This window comes from Caretta caretta, chromosome 1 (assembly GCF_965140235.1).
Source record: "Caretta caretta isolate rCarCar2 chromosome 1, rCarCar1.hap1, whole genome shotgun sequence".
Taxonomy (NCBI): domain Eukaryota; kingdom Metazoa; phylum Chordata; order Testudines; family Cheloniidae; genus Caretta; species Caretta caretta.
Window position 1 is genome coordinate 133,070,266 of NC_134206.1, and position 13,210 is coordinate 133,083,475.

At 41.3% G+C, this 13,210-nt stretch overlaps 1 protein-coding gene across 7 annotated transcripts in view; it reads left to right on the forward strand.

Annotated features, from left to right (window-relative positions):
• Positions 1-12,151, forward strand: part of TBL1X (transducin beta like 1 X-linked) — a 255,936-nt gene extending 243,785 nt beyond the window's left edge. For all 7 annotated transcript variants that reach the window (XM_048860439.2, XM_048860448.2, XM_048860419.2 and 4 more), the window contains 6 exons: positions 702-823; positions 2,578-2,652; positions 4,448-4,575; positions 6,701-6,866; positions 7,845-7,946; positions 8,481-12,151. In XM_048860439.2, the coding sequence (XP_048716396.1) occupies positions 702-823; positions 2,578-2,652; positions 4,448-4,575; positions 6,701-6,866; positions 7,845-7,946; positions 8,481-8,507 (620 nt within the window). In that variant the 3' untranslated portion in view covers positions 8,508-12,151. The remainder of the gene's footprint in view (positions 1-701; positions 824-2,577; positions 2,653-4,447; positions 4,576-6,700; positions 6,867-7,844; positions 7,947-8,480) is intronic.
• Positions 12,152-13,210: the final 1,059 nt, after the last annotated feature.

The window sequence follows — 13,210 nt, forward strand, 5'->3', positions numbered from 1 at the left end:
CCATTTTAATGATAAACCTACATTATATGCTCACCCCAAATAAATTCAACTTTAACCCCTTCCTAAATCCTGTTAGATTGTCATTGTTACTGACACATACATAATAAGTGTCCTGAGAATGAAAACTAATACCTTTGTTAACAGATCTCATTCCATCCTTCAGAGGGGTGGCTAAAATCTGTCTTTAGCAACAAAAGAAAACAACTGTGGTAGGCCTTGTCTACAGTCAAAGTTGTACTGGTTTAACTTTAAATTGGTTTCAAAAACAATTTAGTTAAGGCACTGCAAAAACCTTTGTGACATTTTTAATTTGACTTAATCACTTTATCTTAAGTTGGTTCCTTACCAAATTAAACTACATCTATATATAAAACAAGTTAAAACCAGATTAACAAAAGTGCACACAACTATAGGCTTAAATCTGGTCATCACCTAAGGAGTCTAATAGGAAGGTGCCATATGAAGCATCCATGGTACCCATTGCTAGGTAGCTAATAAACAGAGTCCCTAGAACAACTACTGAACTACTGTGTATTTCTTTTCATATCTGACATCCACATAGCAATGAACTGTTCCAGATCTATAATAGGCCAATCACTAACTGGTGCCCTTGGTCAAGTTGGTGGCATGGGGAGAATGATTTGGGTAGCTGTTTCTTTGCCATATTTCCTAACATTCACTCTTTTGTTTGTGCTTCACAGCCCCTGCTCTGGATGTAGACTGGCAGAACAACACTACTTTTGCCTCCTGCAGTACTGACATGTGCATTCACGTATGCAGACTTGGCTGTGATCGCCCAGTCAAAACCTTTCAAGGACACACAGTAAGTTTAAAGAATTTGAAATTTTAGGAGTCATTACTAGCATGTGAGCATGGTGGTAGCTGGTGATGTTAAACAGCATCTGTGTTCTAGGACCAACAGTGTTTCTATCCCTTTCCTTCCCCAAAGACGTACTCTGTAAAAATGACTCTCTGTCTTTGAAAAGAGATTCACTGTTCTAAATCACAACATGCAGGCAAAACCCACAGCTTACACAGTGAGGGTATTTACATGTAACCGACTCTAAGGACTCAAAAATACATCAGTACAATTTCATCTACCGCTTTTGTAGTCTCTTTAACAACGTGATGTGAATTACAAGGAGGAAGGGAACAATTTACTTTTAACCATCGTTCAGTTGTAGAATGAATTGGGTTGAGTAGGATAAGATCCATTAATAGGTACTTCTCTCATCCTTCTCTCCATTCCCCACCTGCCTATATACCTAAATAGACTCCTCATTTTTTTCTCTTCTTGACTATCTCTCTTTGTGACTATTTAATGGTAGCCACAGGCTAATGCTGCAGATTTTCTTTCACAAGAACACTGCTGAGCTATTCTACCATATGAAATTACTTCGTAACTCCTCTCAGGTGGCCACCTCTGCCTGAGGGAGAATTGGTCCACATGGAGACTGATTGCTAATCACGATGGCTACAGTTCTCAATTAAGCTGATGTTTTCTCAAAAGGTGATGCTGCCTCCACATTAGGCGTTCATCCATAGGCTGATGTTTTCTATTGAGTGGACTGACTGCTCCGTTCTGCACATGAGGCAAATCCTGCCCTCAAATATATGTGTGCAACTCCTGTTAACTACAGCTGAAATTGTGTGTCTGTATCTGAGGGGGGAAATGAGTTAAAAATAGTTACAGGTACTATCCCTGCCACCAAGTACTCCGCCCAATTACTATGTTCCCACAACACATTTTTCTCTTTTAAAAATGCTTTTCTTCCCCCCTGTTAGCATGTGAAAGACCCATAGGAAACAGGGGAACTGGCTGACTAGATAGGGGAAACAGTGGGTTTGATTACACACCAAGTGTAGTCAAATACACAAAGTAAACTGGAGAAAAACAAAGAAAAAAATGTCCTCTAACTTCATATAGTTATCGTCACTGCAGGTGTTGGTACAAATAGTGGATAACAAAGTTTTCAGACTGAAAGGTGGTTTTGAAGTTGATCCGGTTTAAGGACCACAAACCAGCTAATGCTCCAAGTTTCATTTTGTCTTAGTACATTAGTACACACACTGGTATAGACAAAGCACCTCTGAAGAGTTGCACTATTTGAGACTAGTCCGTAGAACTTTGTGTGTGTATGTGCGTAGGTATATACATATATATTCTTAAGGAAAAGTATTTGTTAGATTAATGGAATGTCAACCTCAGAAATTATTTTAAATTATCTAATTGTTGCACCATTAAATGGTCTGGGACTAGGGTTTGTCAAATATTCTGTCGTGTAGGAAGAATCTGATGATTGCCAGACTTTGCTCCTGACACCAGTTATGTCAGGAACATGGTAGCTAATTGTGTGGATCATTCATTGACACAAAAAATTGGTTTCCCTTCCTCATATGTATTTGGATAGTGGGATGTGAAAAGGGATGTCTTCACATGTAAGGTAATGAAGAATGGAATGTAATTTTCAATAGTTTCACTTGTAGGAGTAATAACACTTGAGTGCCCTCTGCTGGGTGCCAGGCACAATGCAGGCAACTTGGAATGTTCACTTAGAAAATCAATCTTTATTTCAGAATGAAGTCAATGCAATTAAATGGGACCCTTCTGGTATGCTACTAGCGTCCTGCTCTGATGATATGACATTAAAGGTAATGTAATTTGATGGCTTGCCTCCAGACTGCTCAGTATTTTTCCCCTGGAGAAATTTACTTTATAAGGTTTTCCATTCATGTAGTTAAAAAAGACCTTTTCGTCTCTGTTGACATTTTTTTTCCCCAGCCTGATGCTACCATACTATTAAAACTCTCTGCATGAATGGTGGTTTCATCTTACCATTTTTGAGTGAAATAAGAATGAAAGAGAAGCAGAAAGAAAACTTGAGCATACTATTTCAATTAGGATCTACTGTCAATATGTCACTGTGATGGAATTCTAGCAGTTTGAACTGAAGACCATATTTTAGTTCATCCTGTCTCCCTGCCAACACAGGACTGATCCTCACTGTACATTAACAAGTGTTTAATCACCATAGTTTACAGTGAATACGCCAATAAGGTTTTCACCATTTCACCTGGAAAACTGTTCCAGTCTAAAGCCTGATCCACACTCAATAGTTAAAAAATATAATTGTCAGTAAGTAATGTGTTTTTTTGTTTTTTGTTTTTGTTTGCTGACGTAGTTATACTGGCAAAAGCCCTAGTACAGATGGAGTTATACCAGTGTAAAGATGCCTTACCCAGTGTAGCTTATTTTGGTTCCCAAACCAGAATAAACTGTACCAGTATAAGCATCAGAATATTTAAAGAGGCAAAACTTTTAAGTGCAGACAAACCCTGAAAGGATCTCTCAATTATAAATTCTATACTGAGAAACTTTAAGACCAGAAGGGACCATCATGATCATCATGTTCAGCCTAAATAATATTTTGCTCAGTTTCACCCTCTAACTCCTTGGTGCTTTATACGCCTCAGATATTTGTTAGATGGTTCTTCTGTCCACCCACACCCATATACATTTTAATAAATTATTTATCCATATTTAGTCATTTCTCTTAACGATTTTCTCAGAACTCAATCCCTCCAGTTCCTTAATCACTTCTGTTGCTCTTCTCTGAATTTCACCCCATTTCTCCACAGCTTTCTGTTACTTAGATGCCCAAAAGCATGTGCTGTTTCCAAATTGTGGTCTCATATTCCTCATTATTGATTCTACACTGCTGTATATGTGGCTCACAAACACATTGGCTTGTTCTCCTGCTGCTAATTTATATCCAGTGAGTTTGAGCATTATTGCTTTTCCAGCATCTCTCTACCACTGAATATCTGTAATTTTGGATTATTTTCCCCCCTAAAAATTAGTTGAGGGGTTTTGGTTTGTCAGGCAGCTGCAGAGCAGTTTCACTATAAAACATGTCATTTCCATTCAACTTATTCTTTCTCTGATATTGAAATATTGACTTGCATAATAGTGCATAAATTATTGATTTGATTCCATCAGACATGTTATTAAAGACATCAGTAAAACAAATCAGAATACCAGCAGGATGCTTGGAACAATCAAGATTTATCTAAGCCATACTTAAAATGGTTTTGACAAATTCACACTAGGATTGAAACATGTAATATAAATTCAGGTTAGATTCCATGGCCAGGACAACAATTGTCAGCCTTTCTTGATCTAGTGAATAAACACAGTTAAATTTGCAAGGCCTTTCTCTCACAATATGTAATGTAAAGTGTGTAGATGTACGTATGGCAATTAGCAAATTGTTATGTAAATAAGCTATATTTAAATTCCTTTGCTATGCTGTAAGTGCGCGCGCGTGTGCAATATATATATGATTGTCATATACAAACAGAAAAGGAAGGATTGAAAACCAGGAGTTGAGAAAAGATTGCAAAGTTTAGATACCTGGCTGATTTTTTTCCGATTCACCTGGCATAGATTTGGAGTATGAAGCAAGATACATGTGTACATGACCTTCAGGCTCACAGCAAAGAGATTTATACTATCAAATGGAGTCCTACAGGACCAGGCACCAGTAACCCAAACTCCAACATCATGTTAGCCAGGTAAAAACAAAACCACCTCCTCTCCTGCTGATGCTTGTTACTGGGCTATCTGCAAATAAGACTGAAAATCATTTCTGTTAGTGGATGAGCGGGGATTGACCAAAGAGGGAGGAAACGTACAACAAACATGGAAAATTAAGCCAGATAGTGTTTAATTTTTAAACTACTCCTCCACCCCAATATAACGCGGTCCTCGGGAGACAAAAAATCTCACCACGTTATAGGTGAGACCGCGTTATATCGAACTTGCTTTGGCCCCCTCTGTTCCTTGTTCCCTGACCGCCCCCTCCAGAGACCCCCCATCCCTAAATACCCCCAGGACTGCACCCCCTACTCAACCCCCCTGTCCCCTGACTGCTCCGACCCCTATCCAAACCCCCCCCCCCCGCCCCCTGACAGGCACTCACCGGCAGCGGCGGGAAGAGGAGTGATGCAGCCCCAGCCCGCTCCACTCTGCCAGCTCCCAGCCGCGGCGCTCTGCTTCCCGCCGCCAGTGAGCGCAGGGAGGTTGGAGAAAGGTCGTCCTCTGCACTCACCGGCAGTGGGAAGCGGAGCGACACGGCCCCAGCCCTCTCTGCTTTCCTTGTCCCAGCCCCAGCTGTGTCGCTGGGGGGGGGGGGGGGGGATTGGGGAAAGGTCCCGCACTCACCTGCGGCAGGAAGCAGAGCACCACGGCTGGGAGCTGGTGGAGTGGAGCGGGCTGGGGCCGGGCTGCTCCGCTTCCGCCACTGCCGGTGAGTGCGGGGGGAGATCCCTTCCCACAAGCCCCCTCCCCTGAGTGACACATCTGGGGCCGGGGCGAGGGAAGCGGAGCAGGCTGCTCCCAGCCCCTCACTAATCCCCTGGGCCACTCTGGGACTGCAGGGCCCCCAAAAGTGCCCCCCACAGCTCCTGCCTCCCAGACCCTGCGGGGGGGAGGGAGCCCCTGACCGCCCCCGAGACCCTCTGCCCCTTATCCAACCCTTCGGCCCCAGCCCGGCACGCTCAACACGCTGCTCAGAGCTGCGTGTCGGAGCTTTCCCGCGTTGTATGCGAACCTGCGTTATATCGGGTCGTGTTATATCGGGGTAGAGGTGTACTTTAGTAAAAAAAGGATACAGTTGCCACTGCACCCAACACCCAGGCATCTGGTATATATAAATGAATCTGTTTAATTGAAGCCCTCTAATGTATGGATCTGGCAGTCCATTAAACCAATTGGATGTACTCTAATGAGAGCCATCAAGCAAAACTGCATAGATATTGATATTTTTTTATAGTTCTGGTAAGTGGTGTGGAACAACTTGGATGCCTGTTAAACTTTCACCTAAAGAAATTCATTCAAGATTTAACTTCGTCCAGTTTTAGACAACGGTTTAATCTTAGGAATGTCAATCGATGCCTGGACCACTGGATTGATTAGCTAATTGGCACATAATGACCATATCTTCTGTATGATATCCTCGCGGGGTTGCCTCTTAAATTTATCTATTTTGTTGGTCAAGTAGTTTTGTTTTGTTTGGAGGGAGGATTGTTGGGTTTGGGGGTTTTTTATACAATACAGGGGATTTCTCCTGTGTTCCCTTAGTCCACAACGTCGGATTTAGGTGGATTGTGGTAAGAAACGATGAGTAATTTCTGGGCAGAGGGTGAAAGAAGGTAAAGGACCACTATGCTAGAGAATATGAAGCAAAATTCATTTGTTAGATAAGAGATCAAATTCTCTTAGGAAGAAACTTTCCCTGGGGCATGTTATCCGAAACCTGTCCACTATAGAGTTACTTCAGCCTTCCTCCAAAGTAGCAGGTAATGGCCACTGTCAGAGACAAGATACTGGACTAGATGAACAGCTGGTCTGATCCAGTAAGGCAATTCCTATATTCCTACTTCTACCCACAACCCGCTTTCCCCCCACTCCCCCCATGAAGCCAAAGGCTCCAAATATGCACATTCACCGTAATAAATTTGTTTCACTTAAGAGGGTTTGATAGATCTCAGTCCTTCCATACCTCTCCTGTTGGAAGTATTGGTGCACATTTGTTTGTAGGTGGGATGTGTCCTCACGAGTTGTTTACAGTATCTTTGCAAACTGCAGATAAACTAGTTCCCTAGTCAGCACCCACTTGTGTTTGACTCTTTCCTGTAGTGCTTCATTCGATTCTACTGTTCGGCTGTGGGATGTTGAACGAGGAGTCTGCATTCATACATTAACCAAACATCAAGAACCTGTCTACAGTGTAGCTTTTAGTCCTGATGGGAAATACCTGGCCAGTGGGTCCTTTGACAAATGTGTCCATATATGGAATACTCAGGTACTCATTCGATTCACACACACTAATGAAAAGCGGTTTAGCTGGAACGTTAATAACAGAAATGATAAATGGAAAATGTATGTATCTGTATGTACTGAATTTGTGAACCTGACCGTGACATGAAAACCTTTTGAGCTGATGGTGTGAGATAATGAGGTGCCTGTCCTTTCACGTTTTTGCCAAAGGTTCATTGAATGTGGAACTGTGCCAAGAAAATCAGTTGTCTCAATTTGATGTTGGTGTGCAGATGAAACTGCACTGGGCACATGAGGCGTGTCAAGCTGCCAGTGCAGCAGCCTTTAGAAATGATTGATGCTCCTATTACGCAGCAAGCTGGGTTCATTTGAGATTCAGATATGCACAGGACTAATTTTTTAGAGTATTGCATATTTGTGAAGAGATTATCATCACAAAGATACGTGGATCTGATGTTGTACAGGATAACAGGGCTCTGTGAAAAAGTGGGATACTTGGAGTTACTTCTTTGCAGACTAATGCCCAGAAAGCTCTTTGGGCTGATAGTGACTTCCTAGCAGAGCTTGCTCCAGGAACAAGCTGAACGATTTGAGCTATGCTTGTTTATATACAGCATTCTTTTTTTCCTAAGAAGTAAAAATGTTCAGGACATGAATTTTCAATATTTCTTTCTCTATTAGAAACCACAGGGACCCTCCTGGCAGTGAAACTGGTGTGGTTCCCACCAGTGAGTGGGGATGGTGGATTTGGGATGGGGCTACAGACAAGTGTGTATACAATATGGATCCCAACTCTTCACAGGACAACTGGGTGAAATCCTGGTCCTATTGAAGTCAATGGCAAAACTCTCATTGACCTGAATAGTTCCAGGATTTCACCCCTGGTATTTGTGCCTCACAGTGTAGGCACCAATGCACCTCACAGCAAACCCACAACCATAAGTGCCCACATAAAAATAAAATATTTTAAACGTCAAATCTTGCAAATTGGTTTGCTTTCTAGAGCGGAACTCTAGTACATAGCTACAGAGGCACTGGAGGGATCTTTGAAGTCTGTTGGAATGCTAGAGGAGACAAAGTGGGAGCAAGTGCATCAGACGGATCGGTAAACATTTGTATTCATTCATTGTAAATATTTTGGGGAAAATCCTGTGCAAAGGCCAACACAAATTCTGTGCACTGTTGCCCTCTCTGGACAAAGCTCAGAGGTGGGTGGGTGTGTTCCCTTATTTAGGGCCCAGTTCAATGCTCCATGAAGTAGATGGTGTCTTTCCATTTACTTGAAGCGGCTTTGTATCAGGCCCCTCAACGCACATTTCCTTGATTGCCACCTTTTATTTGAAATATATTTATGATTAAAGAAATACAAACACTACTGTTTCTTTCTCCACCATGACCCTTAAAGAGTAAATCCTGCAGATTATCATGTAGAACCATAACAAGTAGAGATGAGAAACAACTCACTCATTAGCTAGTGAATGCAGAATTCTCCCCCAGTCAGTATTCCATGATGCATTATCTAAGTTATTGGTAAATTGCGTTATTACAAATTTAGAACCTGAGCACACACACGTTAAGAATTCGGAATAAGCTTCAGAAATGTTTCTAACTCGTGGGTCTTTTCTTTCTCCACCTCTAGGTTTGTGTTCTAGATCTGCGGAAGTAAAGGTGAAGTGTTTTAGGAGAAATTTCAAATGGACCAGCAGTGAATGTGTGGGGAGAAGCACTCTTCAAAACTATTCTTAACAGCTCCAGAACTGTACAAACTTGAAAAAAGTTAGTGTGTACAATGAAACCAACTCTCCCTGGCCACAGAAGTCTAGTATTTTGCCCATAACCTTCATCAAGGAGTAAAAACACAGTCACTTGAGAGGGAGAGAGGATGGTTTTCACCTGGAATATTCAGCCTTGGAAGCATGAAGCCACCAACTAGAGACTGCACTGTTTGACTTGCATCTGAGAACTTGCTTTGATGGCTGGAAAAAAAAAAAAAAGCTGTGCCAAAAAATAATAATAAAGAAACAAACTAAGCGAAATGCTGTGATAAACCAAAAGGGAAAAAAAAAATCCTCCTCCATGTGGTGGTGTATTTTTTTCCTTCCAATTTGGACACTACAGTTGCTCTCCCAAAGGACATTCAAAGACCAGTTTGTACTGATGAAACGCGCAACTTTGTAATCACAACACTTTCTATTTTCTAGACTACTTTTTTGTTCAGTGGTTTTTCTATCAGCTGGAATATTATGTCCTGGAGTATCCCAGGCTTAGGTTGGAACTGATTTTTTTTTTTTTCCTTCCCTTCTCCTTCTTGTTTCTCTCTCTCTCTCTCTCCCTCCTTCCCCCTCCTGTGTGCCCACAGTAGATGCAGCCAGTTGGACATGACAACAAAAAATTTCGACAGTCTGCTTCTCCTCTTTCTCCGTTCCCCCCCCCCCCCGCCTATTTTTTTAAAATCCCTCCATGCTTCAGATCTTAGCATCTCAAGGGCACTTTCAGCAAATTGTGTAATAAGTGCTTTATATAAGAATGCAGTGCTGCGGAAGATTTTTACAGGCAAAAGATGACTTTTAAGAGAGAGAACCCAGTGTATTTTTGGAAAAAAATATTTTTTATGTTAAACATAATTTTAAAAGCCTAAAATAGCCACCAAACGTAGACTGCTTTGTGTAATTCAAGCAAAAGAATGACTCAAGTGGAATCCACGGTACATTAAAGATGCAGTATCATTTTCCTCTCCTTTGTCTCATAAAGTGCTGTAAGAAAATGTCATTTCATACAACAAATATCAGGTTTTAAACAACAATAACCTCTTCCTGCAGTCAGAAGTTTACATGGGCTAATTTTTATTTTTGTGGCTGTATGACTAAGTACATTTATTAAAAGAATACAGAAGTTTGAGGTTATATATACAGAATTCATATCTTTGGGTCCATATACCCAAATACCTGTAGTAATTAAAGGAAAACAATTGTATATGCTCTTTCTTGGAGAAATGGTCCCAAATTCATATTAAGGCTGCATTCTGTCACTCTCAGTCATGTTCATAGGACTGGAAGGGACCTCAAGAGGTCATCTAATCCAGTCCCCTGCACTCGTGGGGGGACTAAGTATTATCTAGACCATGCTGACTAGATAATACCTCACTCCACTAGTCATCACATTAGGCTGATCCTCTTCCCATTAAGTCAATGGGACTTTTACCACAGATTTAATAGGATCCCTTCTTCCCCTTTGGATTCCCCTAGTATAGGCACTGCAGAAGACAGCTATCAGATTGCCTTCTGGGATGCTTTGCAAATCATGATGACAGAGGGCACAGGGTTAGGGGCAGAAAAGGTGTGCCGTGGGCAGGGTTGCAGCATACAGTGCTGTGGAGATTCCCGGCAGTGCTGTAGACCATGGAGTAGTTCAAGGAGGTGGCCATAACTTAGGCCCTAAGAACTAAACCATGCCAGGGCCCTCTCCATCCCATGGAGCAGCCCAGGATCAGAACAGTGCAAAAGTGGCTTAAAGCCACCATAGCACCTCCATAGCGAGTTGAGTGCTGTGCCTCTCAGAGGTGCCACACAGAATCTCACCCGTTTCTTTCAGTGGGGTTGCCCAACAGGAGTAATTTGTAAGACCCTGACCCATAATGCTTAAAGTGGTATGAAAATGCCCAAGTTACTTAGTATATGGAATTAATATTTTATTTCATCTGATGTTTTTCTCTCTTTACTGTGACACGCTGACACTATCTTGGCCTTTTCACAGGAACTAACCACTGCTCACTCATCACAAGCCCTGTGATGTACGATTGGAGATCAGAAAGTAATTAAAACAATTAAACTATTCAGATGTTTCGGTCCTGAAGTAGAAACATTTAGGTGGAATATTGGTTGTTGATTGCTGTTGCTCTTTTTTACCCCCAAAGAATGGAAGGTGGGAAGAAGGAAAGTTATTTTCCTTGAGGTAACAAATCCGTAGAGCATTGGACTTTAGATGCCCAGATGACATTTTTGAACTGTTTTATAATAGCTGCCTCGGCTGACCTGTTTAAGCTCTTGATAGGAAAAAGAGTCCTTGTTAGAAGAGAGAACTGAGCTTTATTACAGAAGTTCAGTGAGGTTTTATAAAGGACTGCTGATGTAATTACTCACTAGTGTCATTGTGAGTGTTGACGGTTCTCATTTTAAGCCTGTGCCTATGATGCACAGGAGCCTTGGGTTGAATTTTCAAGGATAACAGGAAAGCAGCATCTATTTAGGGGGGCTCAGAAGACATGCTCAGCAATGTGCTTCTTTTGGGTCTGCCGTTTGTGTGACTCTTGAACAGGCCAAACATCAAGATGTGGTGATGACAGGATAGGTGATTTTAGTTCAGTTGCTTTTTTGGCCTGGCTTTCTTGTTACACAGACATATCTAAATCTGATGGAGCCTGTTCCAGGAATTTTAACTGGGAGATACTTTGTGGGTGTCAAAGAAACATGTTTCATTTTTGAAATGATCTAAATTAACACCATCTTGTCTCTGCTAAGTTACATAAAAAGAAGAAAGCGAGTAAAGCACAGTTTCAGAATTTGGCAAGTATCAAATTCTCTCATGTGAAAGGCGCTATTGTCCCAAAGAAGAATTCTGTATACATACACGTTTTGTTAGCCTCCTGCAGACTGACCCATTAACCTTCCTGGATGCTTACAGGAATTTTACCTTTACTGGCTGCATGGAACTGGCCTTGAGATAAAATAGCAACCTTTGAACACGTGCCCAGGCTTTGCTTCTTTAATGTAGGTTACTGCATCTTTAATGTAGAAAACACTGGGTCCCTTATGGGGCATTAAAGGGCCTGACAGTTACAGGGTTAAACACGCACTAACCCCATGCTACATCTTAGGAATTTCCTTTTGATTTGTTTTTAAAAAGAAATTAAAAACAAACCTAGGTAATTTTAGAGCCAAGTGAAGTGCACTTTGTCAAATGTAAGGGTCTGCTTTGGTTTTGCGGTTTACTTTTCCTTTTTCTTTTTTTTAACTTTTTTTTAAAATGTGGTTCTTTGTCAATTGCAGAAATGTTCTTTCAGCCACTCACTGAAATTTTGAATTCTGGTTTCTGCAGTTTTTATTGTCTGTGTCAGACTTGCAGCCAGACTTTGGTTCTCATTTCAGCATTTCCCAGATTCTGTTGAAACAACATCAACCCCTGTTTTGTTTCCCCTCCACCTGCACACTCTCAGAAATCACCTTGTGTATTGTAGCTCATTTGTTTCAAGGAGAGAATCAACAGATCATATTCAGTGTCTTGAATAAATTGCTATATTTTGATATTAGAGAACTCTGTGCATGTTGTTCCTTTTTCTTTTTTGGCCATTAACTTTTTGCTTCCCACGCTCAGGAGCTGGGAGGAATGTGTCAAAATGCAGCATATTTATTGTAGAATTTTGTTTTCCCCAAATGGCCCTTCTATTTAAAAACACTCTGTTTCCAAAAGGGCATAACTAAATATTGAGCAGTCCAGATGGTAAAGAATCAATTTAAGTGAAATACATATAAAGCACTTTTATACCAGAATAAGTGTCCATAAAAAGGGGCTAACTAAATAAGTGTCTAAATCAATTTAGTTAAATTGTATAATTTTCTCACACAGACAAGGCTTTAAATCCACCACGTTGCTTGAGGTGTGGCACCACGACCAGTATAGATGTCATAAATGCAGCTGGGACATGCCCTTGATTACAGGTGCCAGTTGAAGTTTTCACAGCTCTCTAGAAGATTTAGACAAACATCTTACATTAGTTTTAAAGTTTGCAGTGTTGTTGTAGCCATGTTGGTCCCAGGGTATGAGAGAGACATGGTGAAAGAGACCAGCTTTTGACCTCCATGGACCTGAAGAAGAGCTCTGTGGCTCTCAAAAACTTGTCTCTTTCACCAACAGAAGTTGGTCCACTAGAACAGATTATCTCACCCACCTTGTGTCTCTCATTAATTTTAAGAGAAGATGTGTATAAATCCCCAGGATGATTTTAAAAAATGTAACCACAGTACTTAAGTTCATGCAGTAAGCGTGTAAATTCTTTTCTGTTAGCTATATCTAGAGGTGGCTAGCAGAGCTGTTTGTTTATCTACCCACCCCCACTACATGAAAAGCATCTTGGTGCTCCAATGGACTTGGTGCTCAAGCAGAGTGGAGCTGTTCTGATCCTCCTATCAGTTCCTTCTAATGGTTCCCCTAGCGGCTAATCTCTGAGGGGTCCTATATGTTAACCCATCTGGGTTTTCCGAATATGTGGAGAGCCTTAAAATGTACATATAGTAGCGAGAGATGTAGGATATTGAAAAGCTTTATCCCATGCAAGCTGGTACCTGCAGTGCACATAAGATGCCCCTGCGTGAC